Genomic DNA, 24,388 nt, shown 5'->3' with positions numbered 1-24,388 from the left:
CAATTCTTTAAAAAAGGTCAGCCTTGGAAATAGTCATATAGCCAAGCCATAGCTTTTAGGGAAATGAAAAAACAGCTATCATCCTCTAAGGTGTCGGCACATTATAATCTCTCATGAATTCTGGTATTGACCAGCATTGCCTCGCTGTACGGCTGAGGGATATATTAGCTCATAGGTAGCCCAATGGAGTGGAACTAAGAGGAAGCGTAGGCTGGAGATCAGAGTCGAAAAGTGTGGTGCTGTAAAAGCTAAGCAGGTCAGGCAGTATCTGAGGAGCAGGAGAGTTGACATTTCAGGCATAAGCCCTTCATCAGGAATTCCTTCTACTTGGATGCTGCCTGACCTGCTGTGCCTTTCCAGCGACACACTTTTTGATAATGGAGAGGAACATCCAGTAGCGTATGCATCTAGGACTTTGGCTGATGCAGAGCATAAATAAGCCCAGACAGAAAAGAAGGTTTGGCAATCATATTTGGAGTCAAAAAGTTCCGCTGATACCTTTACGGACACAAATTTGTAGTAATAACAGACTACAGAACTCTGCTCGGTGTACTTATAGGACAAAACAGTGCAGCCCATAGCTTCACAATGAATTCAGCAGTAGGCTCTAATACTAACTGCATTTAATTACAAGTTGAAACACCATCCGGAGGTCAAATCGCGCATGCAGCTACATTGAGCTGTCTTCCACTGACTGATACACCACTGTGGTACCGCCTCTGGAAGAGATAGTAATGGTTTTAAATTTTCAGGACACGCTTCCAATTACAACTGACAATATCAGACTTTAGACGCAGAAAGATTTGGCCTCCAGTAAAACTGAAACAACTGGTGATGACGGGAGAATCCAAAGGGCCATCTCAACCAGAATTGAAACCTTTTTGAATCTACGAGACCAATAGAGGACGGCATATTGTTATGGGGAGCAAAAGTGATTGTCTCAAGTAAAAGTCATAACCAGATACTGGTCGAACTCTACTCGGGTTTCCAAAATGAAGATGTTGAGGAGTTATGTCTTATGATCAGGATTAAATACAGACATAACTGTGTTGGTGAGGCACTGCCTAGAGTACAGAACCAACTAGGACAAAAATTAGCATCAGCAGCTCCCCTACATTCATGGGAATGACCAGGTAAACCCTGGACTCAATTGCACATCAACTATGCAGGTCCTTTCATGGGCTCGATGTTCTTAGTCATTGTGGATGCCCACTCAAATTGTTTGGATGTGCAGAGAGGTCATTTGTCAAACATGGGGATGATGATTGAAAAACTGTATGCATTTTTCGCAATACACAGACTCTCAGAAGTATTGGTCACAGATAACGGACTATCATTTATTGGTAGGAAATTTGAGTTTTTCATAGAGTTCAATGATGTCCGTCATACAGGGACATCTCAATATCATCCAACAGTCCAAACTTTGAAGGCAGGCTTAAAGAAACAGCAGGTCAGGCAGCATCCAAGGAATAGGAAATTCGACGTTTCGGGCATAAGCCCTTCATCAGGAACACATTTTCAGCTCTGATCTCCAGCATCTGCAGACCTCACTTTTTACTTAAAGGAACAGCATACAGCTTCACTCGACACCAAATTGTCCTGGTTCCTGTTTGTTTACAGGGCAACCTCTCACAGCTAAAGAGATCTCTCCAGCAGAGTTGCTAATGGGAAGAAGACTCTGCACCAGGTTAAATCTGGTCATCTTGGACCTGGAGGGGGAAGGGTGAAACGGCATCAGGGGTGCCAGTGTCAGAATAGACTTCAGTAAGTAAGAGAGACCATTTACTTCAGGAGACAAAGTTTCTTGTTGGAACCATGGAAATGTCTCTACATGGTTGATGTGAGGTCAGGTCCAGTGACGTATAACATTCAGTTAGTGAGATGATCCTGAACAGGCACGTGGACCAAATGAATGCTGCAAAATCACAAACAGAGCAGGAGCAAAACATGACCAACTCCTCAACAGTCTTTCCTACTGTTCATGAACCCGTGGGTTCTCCGTTTCTGACCAGCTTTGAAGATACCTCTGAATTGTTACTGCCTGAAGAGGAGCATGAATTTCTTCTGAGACACTCGGTGCAAGAGGCAAGCTACATGCTTTACACATAGCCTGTATCAGAGTTGGAGGCAGCTGACCCAATGCTAAAATGTACCAGAAAAAGCTACAAAAAAAAAAGCTGTTAGTCTGGTCAAATCAGGGAGTCCTGGCTTACAGATGAGAACAGGAATATGAGGACAGGGACCACAGCGGTGGGGAGGAGGTTGGGGGAGTTGGTCAACTCCTTCGACCTGGTGGACGTCTGGCGGAATTTCCATCCTGACTCCATTGCCTTCACCTTCGTGAGGCCTAGGGTTGGAGCGTCCAGAATCGACCGCCTGTACGTTTTGCGGGCGTACGCCTCCTGTTTTCCGAAGGCCTCCACGCGGCAGGTGTGCACGGACCATCACCTGGTGTGGGCGGAACTCCTTCCGTTCGGCGCCAGGCTCGGATCGGCGTACTGGCACTTTAACAACCTGCTGCTGGAGGACGAGCGGTTCCGGGACTCGTTTTGTCATTTCTGGGCCGGCTGGAGAAGGAAGCGGGAAAGCTTTCCCTCCCTGAGGCTATGGTGGGACGTGGGCAAGGCTCACGTCCGCGTCTTCTGTCAGGAGTATGCGAGGGGGTCGACAAAGAGGCGGAAATCCAGGATCGGGGAGTTGGAGAGGGAGATGCTAGACCTGGAGTCACGCCTCGGTCAGCCCGACGCGGACCCAGCCCTGCGCGGGGTGTACGAAGAGAAGAAGGCCGCGCTCCGGGAGCTGCAGCTCGTCGGGGCTTGGGGCGCGTACGTGAGGACCTGGACCGCGGCTCCCCCTTCTACTCACTGGAAAAAAGGCATGGCACCCGTAAGCAGCTCCTCGTCTCGGATCCGGAGGGTATCAGGGCCCACGTCCGATCCTATTACACGGCTCTGTTCTCTCTGGACCCGTCCAGTGAGGATGCTCGCAGAGTTCTGTGGGAGGACCTGCCGCAGCTCGGCCCGGAGGACGCCGGAAGGCTTGACGCTCCCGTCACTTTAGAGGAGCTGACCGGTGCCCTCGACCGGCTCTCGAGGGGCAAATCCCCAGGGCTGGACGGGCTGACTGTGGAGTTCTTCAGGGCGTTCTGGGGAGCAACTACGCACAGGTCCTGGGGGAGTGTCTAAATGCCAGAGAGCTGCCCCTTTCTTGGCGCATGGTGGGGACCTTCGTTCTTTGAAGAACTGGCGTCCGGTCTCCCTCAGCGCGGACTACAAAATCTTCGCCAAGGTGTTGTCTTCTCGCCTGGCTTCCATGCTAGCCCACATGATTCACCCGGACCAGTCCTACACGGTCCCGGGCCGGAGGATACACGACAGCGTCCACCTGGTCCGGGACCTGATCCATTTCTGTCGACTGGCTGGTCTGCCGAGCACCTTCCTGTCTCTCGACCAGGAGAAGGCGTTCGACAGGGTCGATCACGAGTACCTGCTCGGGACTCTCCGGGCATTCGGGTTCGGGATGCAGTTCGTCGCCTGGATCCGACTTTTGTACGCCGCAGCAGAATGTCTGGTTAAAGTTAACGGGTCCCTGACGGCGCCCCTTCGCTTCGGGAGAGGAGTGCGTCAAGGCTGCCCCCTGTCCGGCCAGTTGTATTCCCTGTGCGTGAAGCCTTTCCTGCGCCTCTTGCGGAGGAGGTTGTCAGGGCTGGTTCTGCGCGGCGCGGGTACGGGGTGGCCCTCTCGGCCTACGCTGACGATGTGCTCCTCACTTTCACCGACCTGGCTGACCTGGGGAGGATGCGCGAGTGCCAGGCCGTGTACTCGGCAGCCCCTTCTGCCAGGATCAACTGGGCCAAATGTTCCGGGCTACTGGTGGATCCGTGGCGGGTGGACACTCTGCCGGAGGAGTTTCGGGCGTTCAGCTGGAGTACCACCCATCTTCTCTACCTGGGGGTCTACCTCAGCCCGGCCGAGGAATCCTGGCCGGCCAACTGGCAGGAGCTGGAGGCCAAAGTCTCGGCTCGCCTAGGCTGCTAGACAGGACTGTTCCGAGTGCTATCTTACAGGAGCCGAGTGCTGGTCATAAACCAGCTGGTGGCCGCCATGCTGTGGTACTGGCTGGTCACTTTGGTCCCTCCTCCTGGCTTTGTCGCTGACATCCAGAGAACGTTGGTCTACTACTTCTTGGACAAAAAGATGCACTGGTTCGCTGCGCAGGTTCTGAGTCTCCCTATTGAGGAGGGCGGTCAGTTGCTGGTGTGCGTCTGCACCCAGGTCGCGACGTTCCACCTTCAGACCTTGCAGCGATACCTTTACGTCGAGCCTCCTCCTAGGTGGTGCGCCCTGGCGACGTATTTTTTCCGCCAGTTGCATAACCTCAACTACGACACGCAGCTCCTGTTCGTCGACCGTGACGGTTTAGAGGTCGCCCTCAAGGTGCTGCCTGTCTTTTACCAGGACCTGATCACTGTCTGGAACATGATGGAATCGCGCCGCGCCTACCCTCCGGCAGGAGTAGCGGCTGTCGTCGGGGGAGCCGTTGCTCAGGAATCCGCACCTCCGTGCTCGCGGGTTCGAGTGGCTGTCAGAGGGGAGGGCCGTGGTGGCGAGGGTGACCAGGGTCGGGGACGTGCTGGGTGCCGGGGGCCTGGGCTGGACGTTGCCGCAAGACATAGCAAGCAGGGCAGCGGTAGACATCTGGTACGTGGCCACCGCCATCCGACGCCTTAAAACGGCGGAGCTTGGACCCGACGTAGTGCACCAGTTGGAGGACGCTCAGGTGTGCGGTGGGATCCCATCCACGCTCACCCCAGCCCGGACAGAATTTCACATTGGCCCCAAGGTCCCGCACTTCCCACGGGAGCCTGTGCCCCACAACCTGAGCCGCCTCCGAAATTTTAATTTTGTTTCTTTTCAGGGGGTGAAAAGGCGGGCCTTGTATCGACTGCTGCTGCACACCGTCCACCTCTTCTCCCTCATCCACAGTCCGGACACGCTTTGGCATGCCCATTTGCCACCAGGCAGTGGAGATCCTCAGTGGAGGGCTCTCTACGCGGGAGTCCTCCCCCTTTCTCTCGGGGATCTGGGGTGGAGGGTGCTGCATGCAGCAGTCCCCTGCAACTGCAGATTGCGGTGGTTCACGGACTCCCAGCCCAACTGCTTGTTCTGTGGCGCTGTGGAGTCCGTGGACCATATATATATTGGGTGTGGGCGTTTGCACTCCCTCTTTGATTTTCTGAAAAACCTTCTCCTCTGCTTTTGGTTGCACTTCAGTCCCACGCTCCTGATCTTCGGGCACCCGGTATGGAGGAGGGAGGGCAGGTCTGAAGACCTCCTCATGGGTCTGCTCCTGGGCCTGGCCAAACTGGCCATAAACAGGTCCAGGCAGCGGGCCGTGGAGGGGGTCGTGAGGGCCGACTGCCTGCCCCTCTTCCACGGTTACATTAGAGCCTGGGTGTCCTTGGAGAGGGAGCACGCGGTGTCCACCAACACTCTGGAGTTGTTCAGGGAGAGGTGGGCACCGCAGGGAGTGGAGTGCATTGTTTTCCCCCTCCAACACTATTTTGATTTAGTCCCTGCCCTCCCCTTCACTGTTTTGATCACAGCATTGCCCTTTTGATGTGAAGGGCACTGCTTGTCACTGGCCACCCGGGTGTTCTCCTATCTTCCTGGTGGTGGAAATTGAATAAAGATTTGTGCATTTTTTTTTGCTTTTTTTTTAAAACAAAAAAAGGGAAAAAAAGAGCAAGAATGTCAGAGCTGTCCGGCGCCCTCGACGGGCACGTCCCCAGGGCTGGGCGGGCTGACTGTGAAGTTCTTCAGGGCGTTCTGGGACGTTCTGGGGAGCGACTACGCACAGGTCCTGGGGGAGTGTCTAACTGCTGGAGAGCTGCCCCTTTCTTGGCGCATGGCGGTCATTGTCCTGCTGTCAAAGAAGGGGGACCTTCGTTCTCTAAAGGACTGGCGTCCGGTCTCTCTCCTCAGCACGGATTGCAAGATCTTCGCCTGGGTGTTGTCTTCTCGCCTGGCTTCCATGCTGGCCCACATGATTCACCCGGATCAATCCTACACAGTCCTGGGCCAGAGGATATACGACAACAGCCACCTGGTCTGAGACCTGATCCATTTCTGTCAAGGGGCTGGTCTGCCGAGCACCTTCCTGTCTCTCAACCAGGAGAAGACATTCGACAGGGTCGGTCACGAGTACCTGCTCGGGACTCTGTGGGCATCTGGGTTCGGGACGCAGTTCATCGCCCAGATTCAACTCTTGTACGCCGCCGCAGGATGTCTGGTTAAAGTTAACGGGTCCCTGACGGCGGCCCTTCGCTTCGGGAGAGGAGTGCGTCAAGGCTGCCCCCTGTCCGGCCAGCTGTATTCCCTGTGCGTGGAGCCTTTCCTGCGCCTCTTGCGGAGGAGGTTATCGGGGCTGGTTCTGCGTGGTGCGGGCATGGGGGTGGTCCTCTCGGCCTATGCCGACGACATGCTCCTCACTTTACCGACCTGGCTGATCTGGGGAGGATGCGCGAGTGCCAGGCCGTGTACTCGGCACCCTCTTCTGCCAGGATCAACTAGGCCAAATGTTCCGGACTACTGGTCGTCCCGTGGCGGGTGGACTCCCTGCTGGAGGAGTTTCGTAGGTTCAGCTGAAGCACCATCCATCTCCTCTACCTGGGGGTCTACCTCGGCCCGGCTGAAGAATCTTGGCTGGCAAACTGGCAAGAGCTGGAGGCCAAGGTCTCGGCTCACCTGGGCCGCTGGACAGGACTGCTCCGAGTGCTATCTTACAGGAGTCGAGTGCTGGTCATAAACCAGCTGGTGGCCGCCATGCTGTGGCTGGTCACTTTGGTCCCTCCTCCTGGCTTTGTTGCTGACATCCAGAGAACGTTGGTCGACTTCTGGGATAAAAACATGCACTGGGTCGCTGCGGAGGTTCTGAGTCTCCCTCTTGAGGAGGGCGGTCAGTCACTGGTGTGCATCCGCACTCCAGTTGCGACATTCCACCTTCAGACCTTGCAGCGATCCCTTTATGTCGAGCCACCTCCTAGATGGTGCGCCCTGATTGTATTTTTTCCGCCAGGTGCGTAACCTGAACTACGACACGCAGCTTCTGTTCGTCGACCGTGACAGTTTGAGGTCACCCTCAAGACCTGCCTGTCTTTTACCAGGACCTGATCACTGTCTGGAACATGGTCGAATCACGTCGCGCCTACCCTCCAGCAGGAATAGCGGCTGTTGCCAGGGAGCCGTTGCTCAGGAATCCGCACCTCCATACTCGCGGGTTCAGGTGACTTTCGGAGGGGAGGGCCATGGCAGCGAGGGTGGACAGGGTCGGAGACAAGCTTGGTGGTAGGGGCCTGGGCTGGTCGCTGCTGCAGGACATAGCAAGCAGGGCAGCAGTAGACATCCAGTACGTGGCCACCGCCATCCGACGCCTTAAAACGGCGGTGCTCGGACCCAACGTAGTGCACCAGTTGGAGGATGCTCAGGTTTAGATTAGATTAGATTACTTGCATTGTGGAAACAGGACCTTCGGCCCAACAAGTCCACAACGACCCCGCAACCCACCCAGACCCATTCCCTTACATTTACCCCTTCACGTAACACTACGAGCAATTTAGCAAGGCCACTTCACCTAACCTGCACATTTTCAGACTGTGGGAGGAAACGAGAACACCTGGAGGAAATCCACGCAGACACGGGGAGAATGTGCAAACTCCACAAAGACAGCCGCCTGAGGCGGGAATTGAACCCGGATCTCTGGCGCTGTGAAGCAGCAGTGCTAACCACTGTGTCACCGTGGTACGGTTGAATCCTGTCTGCACTTACCCCTCCCCGGACGGAATTTCACATTGGCCCCAAGGTCCTGTACTTCCCACAGGAGCCTGTGCCCCACAACCTGAGTCGCCTCTGGAATTTTAGATTTATCCCTTTTAAGGACGTAAAAAGGCAGGCCCTGTATCGACGGCTGCTGCACACTGTCCACCTCTTCTCCCTCATCCATCGTCTGGACACGCCTTGGCGTGCCCATTTGCCACCGGGTGGTGGGGATCCCCAGTGGAGGGCTCTCTACACGGGAGTCCTCCCCCTTTTCTCTCGGGGATCTGGAGTGGAGGGCGCTGCACGCAGCGTCCCCTGCAACCGCAGATTGCAGTGGTTTAGACTCCCAGCCCAACTGCTTGTTTTGTGGTGCTGTGGAGTCCGTGGACCATGTACATATAGGGTGTGGGCGTTTGCACTCCCTTTTTGATTTTCTCAAAATCGACCTCCTCTGCTTTTGGTTGCAACGAAACATCCAAGTGGCCTGTGACAAGCAGTGCCCTTCACAGCATTGCCCTTTGGGTGTTTCGTTTCTTCCTGGTGGTGGAAATTAGAATAAAGATTCGTGTACCTTGTGTCTTTCACTGTGTCTCACACTTGCACACACACAACATGGGTGCTGGTGAAAAAATAAGCATTACCGCAGTTAGGCAGTAGTGTGCGGGTAATAAGAAAAAAAAGAATAGAAGTGTCAGAGATCCCGTTCACTCTGAGAGCTGGCTCTTGAGGGAGCTGGATCAGTGTAGTGAAGGACTCTCCTCTTGATTGTGTCAGAGGGGACGGGACTAACTCTGGACCAGCTGCCCACATCCAGTGTGTTCTGAGGGGAAGAAGAATGAAGGAAGAACAAGAGGAGGAGGCAGAAGGAGATGAGAGCTCTGAATCCTGGACCTGCCTCTAGTGCTGCAGCCTGGGCCTCACTCAGGAAGAAAAGAACAGGAATGTCAGAGGTCCTGTCCATTCTGAGAACTGTCTCTGAAGGAACTGGACCAGTGTCAAGAACTCTCCATGTGTGAATAAAGGGTGACTTGGTGATGCGGTACCAGCCTCTTGGAGCTATTTCAGGAAAGAGATCCATGGAGCATGCGGGAAAATTACGTGATATTGGAGTTGGCTGAAGGCACGAGAAGCTAGCACAGAACTGTAAAGCCAGGTAACTGCTCTGACTTTCATGTTAGAAGTTGATGCCATCCATTTTCTCAGGGGAGAGGGGGATAATGGAGAGCTGCATAAAAGTGAGATGAAATTAGCCATTAATAGAATTGAAGCACATGGAAATAAAGTAGTTGCCATTCATCAGTGTGATTCAGAAGTTTCTATTTAAAGGGACAGAAAGGCAAGGGAAACATCGGAAAATGTTTTATTGATGGGGAATCTGATTTTATTCATTCTTGCTGTATATTTCCAACTTGCCTGCCTTACCCATGCCATTATAGGCCTGGGAAAATTTTACCCCAAGTCATGGTAATGGTAATCTTTACACAAGCTGCAGTTGTCTTAAAAATCTAACTGGTTCGAAGGGAAATCTGTCCTTCTTTACTTGGAATGGCCCACATGTGATTTCAGTCCCCCAGCAATATGGTTGCTTATTAACTGCCCTCTGAAATGGCTTAATGAGCTATTCAATTAAAGGACAGTTAGGGAGGGGCTACAAATATTGGGCTTGTCAATGGAACTCTCATCGTTTTATTTATTTATTCATGGGATTGAGTTTGGCTGGACCAGCTTTTATTGCATATCCTTCGTTGCCATTGGAAAGGTGATGGTGAGCTGCCTTCATGAACTGCTGCAGTCTATTTCACGTATGTATACTCGCATGCTATCAGGGAGCATGTTCCAGGATTTTTACCCAGTGATACTGAAGGAACAGCAATATATTTCCAAATCAGGATAGTGATTGGCTTAGAGGAGAATTTGCAGTTGTTGGTGTTCCCATGTGTTTGCTGCCCTTGTCTTTTTAAATTATATTGGTTGTGAGTTTGTAAGGGGTTGTCTAAGTAGCCTTGTAAATTTGTGAAATGCATCTTCATGATGGTACTTCCTGCTGCTACTGTGTGTCAGTGGTAGAGGAACAAATGTTTGTGGATGTGGTGCTAGTCAAGAAGTCTGATGCTTGGTCCTGAATGGTATCAAGTGTCTTGAATGTTGTTAGAGCTGCACTTATCCAGGCAAATGGAGAGTATTCTATCACATTCCCCCCTTGTGCTTTGTAGATTGTGGGCAGGCTTTGGGGAGTCAAGACATTGCCTCTGATTTTGTAGCCATAGTGTTAACATGGCATTCTGGTTCAGTTTCCAGACAGTGGTAACTCCAGGATGTTGATAATGGGGGACTTGAGGATGATAATGCCATTGAATGTCAAGGGGCATTGGTTAGGTTCTCGTTGGATGTGATCAATGCCTGACACCGTGTGGTGCAAATGTTAATTGCAGCTTGTCAACCCATACCTAGTTACTGCCCAGGTCTTGTTGCATTTGAACATGAGTGTTTTAATATCTGAGGAGTCATGAATGAACATGTCATGAACATTGCACACCCGTCATTGAACATTTCCACTGTGACTCTGTGAAGGATGGAGCAACTGAAGATAGTTGGTCTGAGGATACTATCCTGACGAACTCCTGAAATCATCTTCATTTGTGCAAGGTATGATTCCAACCTGGGGAGCATTTTCTCCTTGATTCACATTGATTCCTTCCCTGCTAAGGCTCCTTGATGTCACACTTGGTTAAAACCTGCCTTGTTGTCAAGAGTAGTCACTCTAACTTCCCACGGGAATTCAGCTCTTTTGTCTATATTTGAACTAATACTGTAATGAAGCCACAAGCTGAGTGACCCTGGCAGAATCCAAACTGACCATCAGTGAACAAATTATTGCTATGCAAGTGAAGGCTCCTATCATCATGGAAGGAAAAAGGGGAAAGAAAGAGCTACTTCCAGAGAGGTATTAATGATGTTATATGTTAACAAGAATTCCAAGTTTATTTTTCTGTGTGAAATTCATCTTAAAGTGTTTCTCAGTTTCTCTGCTTGCTTTTAATAACAAGAACACACTCTTTTTGGATTGATAACTGAGTTTTGTAATCTCTTGCAAAACTAGTTGGAGAATTCAATATTAAAGTATTATATTACAAATACAAGTTAATCATCTTTGAAATTTTCCATATTAGTATTTTCAGATAGAGCTAAAATGTCAATTGTAGGATTGTTGATTCCAGTGATATAGCTAGTAGAAAAATCCTGAAGTAATGTTTTGAGACTGAACATTGTTATAAAAAGATAATCTTCTCTTGTAGCTATTTTGAAAAGCTGCAGTCAAGAGATATTGGTGCTTACACTATGGATTGCACCTGCAGTCTCCATTCCCATCTATTTCCCTTTCAAACAAGAGATTTCCATGTAGAAGGATATAGAAAGAAGCTTGGGCTTAGGGAATTCAACTACATGTCTTGCAGCTATTAACAAAGATAATTTTTCAACAGATCTGCTATCATCTTTATTGGGGAGATAAACATGTAGATCTTTACCACTACTACTAATGTGCTATTGTATGTAGAAGTTTTTTTTAAAATGCTTTACAGTACGCTGTACAAAGTTTCTTCTTGTTTTTCAAAATACGATGTACATTTTCTGTAATTTGGTATAGACTACATTATAGCTTCCCATTATGATGAAAATTTAATTCCAGTTAAATTGTGTGTGCAGGTATAATGAGCTATTGAAGCAAAAGGCCCAGTTGGAGGAGTTGGAGACAATTTTGAAAAAACAACAAGAGAAAATGCACCAGGAGGTAGAGAAACATGATACTATGGTGTACAAGTACCAAAAACTTCAAAATGAAAATGAAAGGTTGGTGGCATCATTATAAATGTTGCATGTCATTGATCTTTCCCAATAATTGTATTATTTATTGATCTTTGCCTATGAGGTCCTGCTATACGAGCCTCTAGCACTAGAAAAAGGTACAAAAGAAAAATGATAAGAATGTTACCAGAACTAAGAAGTTAGAATTGTCAGAGCTCTTTTATCTAGAAATTGGATGGTGGTGGAGTAAACTAATAGGAGTTTTGTAAACTTATGATTGTCAATAGAATAGGAAGGGAAGATGACTATGTGTGGGAGGTTCAAAACTATGTATCAAACATATACAAATCAGAATAAATTTTCTTTTACTCCAAGAATGTGGAACTTGCTACCAGTGGATTAAGGATTAGTTGGGACAGATAACAGACACCATTAAGGGAGAAGCTAGAAAAATTACATGGGAGAGAACGAAACAGAAGAATATGCATTAATAAATTATACTGGAAAGAAACTTGTCAGAAGCATAAACACGGGCATGGACAACTTTTAGCCAAATGACCACTTTTGCTTTTGATTCTAAATCCTAATTCTGAAATAAATGTGGAAGCAAGTTGAAATGAAGAAGTGAGAAATTTACAGAAGGATGTGGATGTCAAAGGTGCATGGGTCAAAAGTTATAAGATGAAATTTAACATGGATAAGTGCGAGATTATCCATCTTGGGCAGAGGAATATCTAAATGCAGAAAAAAGTTGGTGTGCATCGGTGCAGAGGGACCTGGGTGTCCTTGTGCATGAATTGTAGAAAATCCACTGTGCAGGTACAGCAGGTAATAACAAAGGCAACTGATACATTGACATTTATTGCAAATGGAATAGAGTATGAAAATAGGGAAGTGTTTCTATAATTACATAAGGTATTAGTGAGACCAGAGCTGGAGTACTGTGTATAATTTTGGTCCCTCATTTAGTCCATAAGATAAAGGAGCAGAAGTAGGCCATTGAGCTCTTTGGTCCTAGTCTCTTTTATTAGTGGAAACATTTCTCCACATCCACTCTATCCCGGCCTTTCAGTACCCTGTAAGTTTCAATCAGATTCATCCTCATCCTTCTAAACTCCATCAAGTACACACCCAAAATCCTCAAACATTCCTCATTTTAAGGCCTTCATTCCAGGGATCATTCAAGTAAACTTCCTCACGATCCCCTGCAATGCTAGAACTTCATTCCTGAGATCCGGGGCCCATAACTGCTCCCAATATTCTAAATGCAGTCTGACCAGAGCCCTATACAGCCCCAACAGTACATCTCTGCTGTTGTTTTCTACCCTCTTGAAATGAATGCCAACTTTGCAAGTGCCTTCCTAACTGCCAACTAAACCTGCATGTTAACCTCTAGGGAATCATGAACAATGACTCCCAAGTCCCTTTGTGCTTTATATTTCAGAATCTTTAGAAAATAGTCAGTGATGCTTTTCTAAATACAAAAATAAATAACCTCAAACTTTGCCACATTGTATTCCATCTGCGACTTCTTCTCCCAGTCGCCTAGCATGTCAAGTCCTTCTGCAGCCTCAACATTTCTGTCCCTCCACCTATCTTGGTATCAACTGCAAACTTAGCAACAGTTCCTTCATCCAGATCATCAATGTATAACAAAGATAATTGTGGTTCCAATAGTTCCTGCAAAACTCCACTAGTCATTAGCTGCCGTCCTGAAAAAGACATCTTTATCACCATCCTCTGCCTTCGACCAGTCAACCAATCTTCTATCTATGCCAGTATATTGCCAGTAACACCATGGACTCTTATCTTATTTAGTAACTCCTATGCAGCACTTTGTTAAAGACCTCCTGGAAATCCAAATAGATCAAAAGATTGTCTCAAAGATAGGACAAAGGTTGAAGGCTTGTGACTAGTGGTTTGCAGCAAGGATCAGTTTGCTGCTGTGTCCACTGTTTTTTGTCATTTATATAAATTATTTGGATTTTAATTTAGACAGTATGAATTGTAAGTTTGCAGATGACACCAAAATTGGTGGTGTAGTGATCAGCAAAGAAGGTTATCTCAGAACACAATGGGACTTTGATCAGATAGACTGAGGTTTGGTAGAGAGTTAAATCTAGATAAAAATGAGGTACTATGTTTTGGTAAGGCAAATCAAGGCAGGTATGACACTCTTAATCGTAAGGTCCTGGAGAGTGTTGCTGAACAAAGAGATTTGGAGTGCAAGTTCATAGTTCCTTCAAAGTGGAGTTGCAGGTATATAGGGTAGTGAAAAAGGTGTTTGGTACACTTGCTTTTATTGATCAGTGCATTGAGTGTAGGCATTGGAGTTCATGTTGTAGCTGTACAGGATATTGGTTAGGCCACTTTAGGAATACTGCGTTCAATTCTGGTCTTCCTGCTACAGGAAGGATGTTGTGAAACTTCAAAAGGTTCAGAAAAGGTTTCTGAAAGGATGTGGTCAGGATTAGAGGGTTTACGTTATATGGAGAGGTTGGATAGGCCAGAGGGAAACCTTTATAAAATCATGAGGGACATGAATAGGCTGAATAGCCAAGGTCTTTTCTCCTGGATAGGGGAGTATAAAACTAGAAGGCATAGGGTTAAGGTGAGACGGGAAAGATTTTAATGTCATGCTCAGTACTGCTCTATTTTGTCTGATTAGAAACTGTTAAGTGTTCTATGTATAATTTGTGTCTGTATTCTAATATTTACTTGGCTAATTAAACATGAACTACTTTAATGGCTCAATTATCCTTTGAGATGAACCAATTTGTGGGCGGCACGGTGGCACAGTGGTTAGCACTGCTGCCTCACAGCGCCTGAGACCCGGGTTCAATTCCCGACTCAGGCGACTGACTGTGTGGAGTTTGCACGTTCTCCCCGTGTCTGCGTGGGTTTCCTCCGGGTGCTCCGGTTTCCTCCCACAGTCCAAAGATGTGCGGGTCAGGTGAATTGGCCATGCTAAATTGCCCGTAGTGTTAGGTAAGGAGTAAATGTAGGGGTATGGGTGGGTTGTGCTTCGGCGGGTCGGTGTGGACTTGTTGGGCCGAAGGGCCTGTTTCCACACTGTAAGTAATTTAATCTAATCTAAAATCTAAATGATGGTTGCTCCTGACATGTACAAAGGCAGGAAATTTGAATAGGATTTTTAGTTTAATATTTAGCTTAACACACAGAGGGCTGCTCACAATCTTGTTCTAGTGGTGAAAGACTGGGAGTAGAGGAGCAAAGTGATTTAATGTCAATGTACACTAAATCATTAAACACTGTTGTACGGATCCAAAATATAATCCAAAGGACTGGGAAATGTTGGTCTTTGTTCCCTCAAGGGTTTGGAATGCAAAAATGTGGAGGTGATACTTTAGGTGTACAATTTTGTTCATACATCTAGAATACTATGTTCTGTTTAAGATATACTACACTTTGAGGATATTCTTCTAAAGATTAAGTTAGGTGTTCAGGTGCATGGATGTGGATCGCAGTCACTTTAGAACTTTTGAGAATGAGCTAATCGGGTATTTAAAGTGATAAAGAGATTTGGTAGGGTAGGTTAGTTGAAATCTGGAACCTCCTTTATAATAGATCCCTCAATGCCACCAAAACAACTTCACCGAGCATCTGGAAATTTAAATTTTCAAGACTAATGGCCAAGATTTTCATTTCTGGTTTCAGAACCTGTCCATTGGCTCTGTTCTGGATCCCAAGCCCACTTGGCATCTTCCAGATGCAACCACTTTGATTTTTAAAAGACTTGAACAATTAATTACAGGGAGCAGGCTCACTATCCAATGAAGGATAGCAGACAACTGGCCAACACAGAGTAGTCAGTGATCAACAGCCCCACTGGTAAGGAGCAAATATTAAGTTAGAGAGGGAGAGATTAAGTAAAGTTCATTTTAAACCTGTCAAAGCTGCTTGCCATCATATTGGGGCTGGCAGCTGCAGCGCAATAGCCATTATAGGAAAGGGTCTTTCCCACAGACATTCATCCCTTGACCTAGGTCCCGACCTATTTAAAATTTCTGGCTGACATTTGTAGATTTTTGTTAGCAAAGTTCTCAAGGTACGGGAATAGACAGCTAACTGAAGTTAAATGAAACTTTTCATCTCCGTTCTAAGTAGTTGGTTCTTGATCTTTTAAAGTGGGCTCACCTTATTCCGGATACCCTAACTAGCGGAAATAAGTTTGACACTGTCAGGCCCATTTGTAATCTTGAATATTCTTGTTTGAAAAATATGTCAGACAATGTAACATCCTTTTATTGCTATACTGAAGTGTCTGGATTATTTCCTCAAACTGGAGACGAACCTGAATCCACAGCCTTTTTTTTGTTGTTGCTATTTTCAATTTAATCTATTTTTTCTAATCAACCTGTTCAGAGATGTCACTACACATCTCTGAAGCAGATGGGACTTGAATCCATGTCTGTGTGTCCAGTGGTAGGGACGTGAGGACTGTGCCCCTCCTCCACAACTTTCTGACTCGGACTACTAATTAAAATCACATGCTACGCTGAATGTCCATGTGAACAGTTAGAAAGGAGGTGGTTACAATAAAAATTAAAGTTGTTAGAGGAAGAATACTGAAAGCATCATCTCATCATTGACTTTCCTTGCTGTACGCTGTGCCTTATGGTTTAGAAAAAGTAAGAAAACATTAGCTGTACAAGAAATTAAGTCTTTAATTCTGTTTTGAAGATTGAACCAAATATACAACCACATGTTAAAGGAAAATGAAGGATTGCAGGTGGACCACAAGAATCTTAAAAGCTTGCTGAATGCTGCAAAACTAGAGCATACTCGATTGGAAGCCGAATTTGCAAACCTGAAGGAACGTTACCAACAGTTGGATATCAATTCCACTAAATTAAACAACCAATGTGAGGTGGGTGTGAATTCATTAACCTTTCTTAATCAGTTGACTGGATCATGGATACATAAAATAAACAGCCATTGTATTTTGCAAAATCACCTCCCCTGCATACAGTTGGTGTTTAAGTGTAACATACTAAAAACATGCTAAAGAATAACATTTGCTTAACTATTGAAGTTTACCAAAGGCCAAACACTTAAAAAAACAAAACAGAAGGATCCCTGGACCTGGAATGTTAACTCTGTTTTCTCTCCGCAGATGCCGCCAGACCTGCTGAATTTTTCCAGCAATTTGTTTTTGTTTCTGAATTCCAGCATCTGCAGTTCTTTGATTTAGCTTCAGTTTCTCAAGTCTTCTGTGCCATTTTGATACGATCGTGGCTATGTAATTGTGGCCTCAACTCAATGTTTCTATCTATCCTTAGATTGTTGATTTACAAGGGAGTAATCTAGCTTGGCCTTACCAGACTTCTGAGAGAAAAAGATTGTTCTCACTTCCATCTTAAATTGGACAGCTCTTGGTTTTAATCTATGTCCCCCTACTTTCTCCCAAAAGGGGAAATATCCTTTTGGTAGGCAATCTGTTAAGTTCACTAAAGGTCTTGTATATGTCAATAAGTAGTGTACCTATCTTTGAGCCAGGAGGCCTGAGTTCAAGTTCTGTCTGTTTCAGGTGTGTAATAACATCTCTGAACAATTTGATTAATATGTCTTATTCTAAATTCCAATTAGAAATCCAACATTTTCTCCTTGGACAATTCCTTAATTCCATCAGTTGCAAATAATTAAATTTATATAAAGAATGTGACCAAGAAATTAAGGATGAGAGTTATAAGCAATTTGGAGAAGTTTGCTCTACTAATGGAGTTTTGACAATGTGATCTTCTAACTCACTGAAGAAGACTGAAATAGATACACAGTTGTGGTCAAATGGATGAGCTCTTTGGAGTGCGTCAAAAACCCATTTTCTTAATAGATTCCAGATCCAATGAGAAAATATTAATAGTTAACTAGTAAATGCCTTTCCAAGTAAAGTTTTTTTTAAACATTTTAGAATAATGGAGATTACACCCAGATGTTGACCCTTTGGCCCAACAAGACCATGCTGCTCTCTGTAAAACAGAATCACATGCAGACACTGAGAGGATGTGCAAACACAGATAATCACTCAAGGCTGGAAACAAGTCCCAGATCAATGTGAAGCAGCTGTACTAATCAATATGTCATCATGCCACCCCATTGAGCAACGACTTTTCATTGATTACCTTATTTAAACCCGCCACAATCTGGTACACCTCTTTCAAATTTCTTCTCAACTTCCCACAGAGCAAGAACAACCCCAGTTTCTTGATACCATTATAGCTAAAATTCACAATCTTTGAAACCATTCTCCTCTGCATCATCTTATGGACCCTCATATCATTCCTAAAGCATAGTGAGGGTTTGACTGGATGCAGTCCAAAAACAATTAAATAGCACTGTTCTAAAAGTGTACAAGGACAGCCTAGGGATTCATTCGCATTGAAGGTGTTACTAACAGATGTTAGTAAAGCAAATGCAATCTTCAGCTTCAAAAATATAAAGATCTCAAATACAAAGTAGGGAATTTATGCTGTGCTGGAATAAAACTCTGCAATTTAGTCTGTTTATTTTCTATTTTTTTTCTGGTGACCCTACTTATGTGGCATGACAGAATTAAAGAAGTCTAAATTGTACGAAGATTAAGATAAGAATTTGTGAAATTGGGGAATGGATGAAGGGTTAGCTAACTAACAGGAACATAGTTGGAATAAATGGATAGTTTTCATATTAGTAAACTAGTTATGAAGTATTGCTAGGATTAGTACTAAGTTTTTGACTATTTACGATCAACATTAATGATCTGACTGATTTGTATTATCAGTGTATTTGGCTGCAAAAGCTAGATAGGAGAGAGTAAAGTTCTCAAGCAGATGCAAAGAGTTCTGCAAAAGGATATGGACAAATTAAGTAAGTGGACAAAGGTTTGAGATGTGGACTACAGTATGGGAATATGTGAAGCTATCCACTTTGGCAGGAAGATAAAAAGACAAAATATTGTTTAAATAGGCTGCTTCATGCATCAGTGCAAAGGGGTCTGTGTGTCCTTGTACCTGAATCACAGAAAAGTGTGACAAACTTGTTCTGTCTAGAGCATTGGTCAGAACATATTTTCTCCTTAATGGAAGCAGTTCAGAGAAGTTTCACAAGGTGTGTTCCTACTTTGAAAGTGTTGAATACTGTGGAGAAATTGAACAAGTTGGATCTATATGTATTAACAGTTTACAAAAAAGTGAACTGATCTTACTAAATCATAAGACTCTGAGGGGATGGAGGAATCTGTAAATGTTTAAAAATAAGATGCCTCCGTTTCCATGGAGAGCAGTAGAGACTGGGTCATTGAATATAGTCAAAATTGAGTTAATCAAGTTTTGATTGACAGTGGAATTGTGGGTTATGGAGGACAGTTGCAAAGTGGAGAGAAATCCACAAACTGATTAGCCATGATAAATGTGGTACAGAATATAAACGTTGATTAAAGGAAATAAAAAGTTGAATCTTTTTGTCTTCAACACATCAGAATTAGGATGTAAAAAACAGACTTGAAAAGACGAATGCAATTTACGCAGGATAAAAAAGGATGTTGATTGGTTTGGCCATTGTTGACCTGAGATGCAGCAGGAACTTACAATTTAGTTGTCAGACCAAGCAGGTAGATTCTTGATTTTTCAGGGTGTTGCCAAGAGGATACAACAAAGATTGGCAGTCACCATAACACCCTTTCTCCCAAATGAAAAAGGTGTTCCATATATTTCTTGCTATTCACTCGAAGGACGTGAGTGTCACTGGTTAGCCAGCATTTATCGCCTATCCCTGGTTGCCTATAAGCTAGTTGCTGGGCCAGTTCAGAGGGCAGCTGAGAGTCAGCCACATTGCTGTGGATCTGGAGTCACATGTAGGCCAGACCAGGTGAGGCTAGCGTGTTCACTGAAGGACATTAGTGAAGTAGATGGGCTTTTCCACATTTGATAATGATTTCATAGTCATCAGTAGATTCTTAATTCCAGATTATTATTCAGTTCAAATTTCACCATTTGCCATGGCAGGATTTGAATCATGATCCCCAGATCATTGTGAGTTTCTGGATTAATAGTCTAGCAAAACTACCATTAGGCTATTGCCTCCCCTAAACCCTAAACCCTTGCAAACACAGGGAGAGTGTGCAAACTCTACACAGACAGTTGGCCAAGGCTGGAATTGAACCCAGGTCCCTGGCGCTGTGAGGCAATAGTGCCAACCACTGAGCCACAGTGCTGCAACACAAATGCAATTTTACCATCATAAGAACAGATTTCTGTGTTCAGAGTCACACTTAAGTATCTGTTTTCCATTCTTGATATTTGTGAGAGCACTGGTTTCTCAGAGTACAGGATTGCAACAAGCTCCAAGCCTTTGACCGTACTGATGGGTCAGCTGTACAGGAGGCAGGAAGAAGAGTGGAAGAGCAATAGTGATAAATTCATTAATTAGGGGAACAGCTATTTCTGCTGCCACAGATGAGTTTCTGTGATGATGTGTTGCCTCCCTGGTGCTAGGGTCAATGATGTCACAGAATGGCAAAGAATATTCTTCTGAGAAAGGGTGGTCAGACAGAGATCAAGGCCCACATTAGTGTCAGCGATTATAGGTAGAAAGGATGATGTAGTCCTGCAATCAGAATTTGGGGAGTTAGATAGAAAATTACCGAAGAGAACCTCAAAATAGTTCTGTCTAGATTGCTCCCAGTACCATGTGCAAGTGAATACAAAAATAGGAGGATAGGACACATGAATGTGTAGTTGGAAAAATGGTGCAGGAGGGTGGCCTTCAAATTCTTGGGATATGAGGGACTGATTCTGGAGGAGTTTAAATAACTTTGTTTCTCATTTCTCTACTGCATATGATATTAAAGTGTATCTCTTATGTTTGCCCCTAAGTACCCCAATGTTCCCTATTCTATTTAATGTCTTAGTTGGTATTGGCACTGGTATAAGTGAGATTTCCAGAACAATGACGATTAACATACTATGAAGTGTAACTAATTCCACATTAGACTTCGATAGGCGTTAAACAATTGATATGACAGCAAATCAGGCCATGCTTCCTACACCATGAAAGGTTTAAAAAAAAATTGGTTAGTGACTTGCTTCAGTTGTCATCAATGTTTCCAATGATCTTCCCTTTTTGTGTCGAAACAGGTGTACGTATCGTTAATTATGATCACATTATCATGTCATTTCCATTATAGCTCATTTCCTATGTCCTTCATGACCTTATCTCCTACACTGGACATCTCAACCTGTTCTATTTCTGCCTCCATCCCTGTGTACAATTACCTGATCCCTAACCTCTTCTTTTTATACATTCGGCTGTCTGCTCAGTGTAGTCACAAATCATTTAACTTTTTTGCATCATGTTCTTACTTTCTCATTACCTGTCAAAACATCCCCTCATCACCCTACTTGTCATTAACATGTGTAGTGTTAATCAGTTGATCGATATGATGATGTTTTGAGTCCCAGACAGATACTACGCAATAGATCTGCCCAGCTTTTGTGCCATTTCTGGCTGCTTTTAGCTGATGCTTACCTTAATGTCCTATTCATTCACCCCACCATGCCTAAGGTCTATGGGTAGTGGGGAACATGAAATTTTGTTTGATTCCCAGAAACTTGCAAACTTTCTAAAAGCATAGAAAGTAGGAGCAGGAGTGGCTATTGAACCCCATTCAAGCTTGCCCCAGACCTCAGTTCTTTTTTTAAAAAATATTTTCATTGAAAAGATTTTTCTTTACAAAACTACAAAAGTATAAAAATGTAACATTTATAACAACAAAAACAACAATAAGCCAACTGCTATACTTCTCTATAAAAGAACTCACAACTACGCTCGTTACACACCACAAATAAATAACTAAACAACGCTGCTCAACGTAAAAAGACCACAACCCTGAACCTTCGAGAGCATCAATTATTAAACCCACAATTGCTCAAAATTCTTCCTCAGGACATTGGGCTTATTAAACAAAACCACTATGGCTAGACAAAAGCCCGAATTAAAATGGTGGACAGATCTGCTTCCAAATAATTCAAAAATTTGGAATGTGTTCCATAATTATGCTACTCCGACAGACCTGGGGGGGTGTTCTCAAATACCCAGCATATCAGAATGTTCTTCCTCACACAAAAAGTGAGGATGCTAAAACGCTTTCTCCCATGTACATCTAAGGGAGATAAATTTGGCAAACCCAGGAGAAGAGTAACCAGGTCTATCTTGACTTCGATTCCCAAGACACTCTCTATTACTTCTGCCACAGTGCTCACATAATGGAGCACTGTGGCAGGACCACAAACAATGAATAAGGGTACCTGTATTTATTTGACACTTTGGGCACATTAAAAATGCACCCTGCTTAAATTTTGCAAGACAGTCTAGGGGCCAGGTGAGCCCTATGAAGAATCTTTAACTGCATAGCATGGATCCTGTTACATATTGAAATCTTCCTTGCATTCTCACAAATGTCCTCCCAAGTTTCCGAAGTGATCTCCACCCCTAACACTCTCTCCCAGACCACCTGTAATCATTCGATGTCACCTGAGGAACCTCTCCCCAATAAATGAGAGAGTACTCACCGAAAGAGTGGTCTTAGCCTGAAGCACCTTCTTTTCCATATCAGATCTATAATCCTCAGTCAGAAATGTAGTTTCTTTTCGGATAAAGTCTCTGATCTGAAACAATGGAAGAGGTCCCTGCTCGATAATTCATAATTGTGAGTTATTTGATCAAATGACATTAACGTTTCATCTTCAAACAGGTCAGTCAAACAAGAGACTCCCCTGTCAGCCCAGGACTTAAACTGGGATCCATTGTCTCTGCCCGGAAAACTGGCATATCAATAATGTGTGTATGGAAAGATGTTTTAGACATATTACCCTTCATCTGTTTCATTGCCCTACATGCTTTGACAGTATTACTAACTATTGGATTGTGGCAATATTCCACAACTATTCTCATTTTGTCCAGAATCAACAGGTTAATAGGAGGGCACTTTGTCTGGGAGGCCTTAATGTCCAACCATATCGACGCTGAGTCCTCACAGGCCCAATCACTCCCTAAAGGTAGAAGGGAGCTCAATTGATATCTTCTGGCGTCTAGGAGATCCACTCCTCCCAACCCCAAGACATTTGCAATTTTATAATCCTGATAACGGGCTACTTATGGCCATCCGTTTAATTTCCGAAAGGTTTGTCTGGGAAAAAGCAAGGTAACATCCGCACAGGGTAAAATAAGGGAGGAAGAACATTCATTTTAATAAGAGCAACTCGACCTAACCTAATATTGGAAGGGCCCACCCAGCTTAGATGGTCTTGTTTAATCTTGTCAAACAAATGAACAAAATTAGCCTTGAATAACTGATCAAAATTAGGAGTAACAGAGAGGCCCAAATAAAGAAAGCCTCCCTGTATCCATTTAAAGGGGACCCCACTTCAACGTCCAATATTCCCTTAGGACCCTCCCCCCCCCACCCCGCCCAAAGTATAGCCTCCGATTTTGAAAAATTGATCTTGTAACCTGAGAAAAAGAAACATTAATATGTTGTGTCAAATAGTGTATTGAAACTGCTGCGTTCAAAAGGAAAATGAGAGCATTATCTGCATATAATATGATCTTATGCACCTCTCGACCCTACTTTTGGGGCAGCTATATTAGGGTCCCCATGAATGGCCTCTGCCAGCAGCTCAATCACCAATGTGAGGAGCAAAGGTGAGAGGGGACAACCTTGCTGATTACCCTTACTAATGTTAAAATTATCAGACCTTAAATCATTAGTGAAAACTGCCACCAGAGGATGAATGTAAAAGGCTGTTACCTGTCTAGGAAACTCTTTACCCAGGCCAAACCGCTCCAAGGTATAAAAACAATCTGGCCATTCCACCCGGTCAAATGCCTTCTCCGCGTCCAAGGAAACCACCAACTCTTGAACTGACCGTTGCTGGCACACTTGAATCATGTTAAGCAGTCTCCTAACATCATTAGAAGATCCGCGACCCTTTATAAAACCCATCTGATCCTCCTTAGCAATAGAGGGCAACACCCTTTCCAATCTCAATGCCAGAGTCTTTGATAAAATTTTAAAGTCAGAGTTTAAAAGTGAGATGGGTCTGTAAGAAGCACAGTCTTCTGGGGTCTTCCCTTTCTCGAGGATAAAAAGAGACATTAGCTTCTCTCAAGGATGGTGGGAGCAATCCCAATTGTATAAATAGTTATATGTGTCTAGCAGCAGTCCTGACAGTATATTTACAAATTCCTTATAAAACTCACTGGGCAAGCCATTAGGACCAAGCGTTGCCTCACCGCCTCCTGTATCTTATGCTGTTAATGGAGCACCAAAGAGAGATCCCTGTTCAGCGCACACACCAAGAAGATCCACATTCCTAAAAAGGAAGACTCCATCTTATCCCATCTGTCCTCACCGCATTCAGACTAGTAAAGTTCAGAGTAAAACCTCCGAAACGCTTCATTGATCTTTTTAGCATCATAAGTAAGAGTTCCATTCCTTTCCCTAATAGAATGCCTCCCATCTATTGCTTCTTTCTCCTGACCTAAAATGCCAAGTACTTACCCGGCCTATCACCATGCTCAAACAGTCTCTGCTTCGCAAAGGAAAGTTCCTTCCTTGCTGTACACGTTATCATGGAGTTTAAGGCGGATCACAGAGCTGTGGTTCAATGCAGTTTAGTCACTGACAGTTCACTGTGATATGCCATCTCAGCTGCCTTCAGTCGTGCCTTAAGCAGACGCTGCTCTCTCTTCTGTTGTTTCTGGCTGGC

At 45.0% G+C, this 24,388-nt stretch overlaps 1 protein-coding gene across 6 annotated transcripts in view; it reads left to right on the top strand.

The window, feature by feature from the left end:
* LOC132819773 (girdin-like) overlaps window positions 1-24,388 on the top strand; it is a 378,017-nt gene that overhangs the window by 269,008 nt on the left and 84,621 nt on the right. For all 6 annotated transcript variants that reach the window (XM_060831525.1, XM_060831521.1, XM_060831524.1 and 3 more), the window contains exons 21-22: window positions 11,523-11,666; window positions 16,326-16,512. In XM_060831525.1, coding sequence (XP_060687508.1) covers window positions 11,523-11,666; window positions 16,326-16,512 — 331 coding nt within the window. The remainder of the gene's footprint in view (window positions 1-11,522; window positions 11,667-16,325; window positions 16,513-24,388) is intronic.

This window comes from Hemiscyllium ocellatum, chromosome 10 (assembly GCF_020745735.1).
Source record: "Hemiscyllium ocellatum isolate sHemOce1 chromosome 10, sHemOce1.pat.X.cur, whole genome shotgun sequence".
Classification (NCBI taxonomy): Eukaryota; Metazoa; Chordata; class Chondrichthyes; order Orectolobiformes; family Hemiscylliidae; genus Hemiscyllium; species Hemiscyllium ocellatum.
The sequence above is the reverse complement of the archived record's forward strand: the minus strand, read 5'-3'. Positions and strand labels throughout refer to the sequence as shown.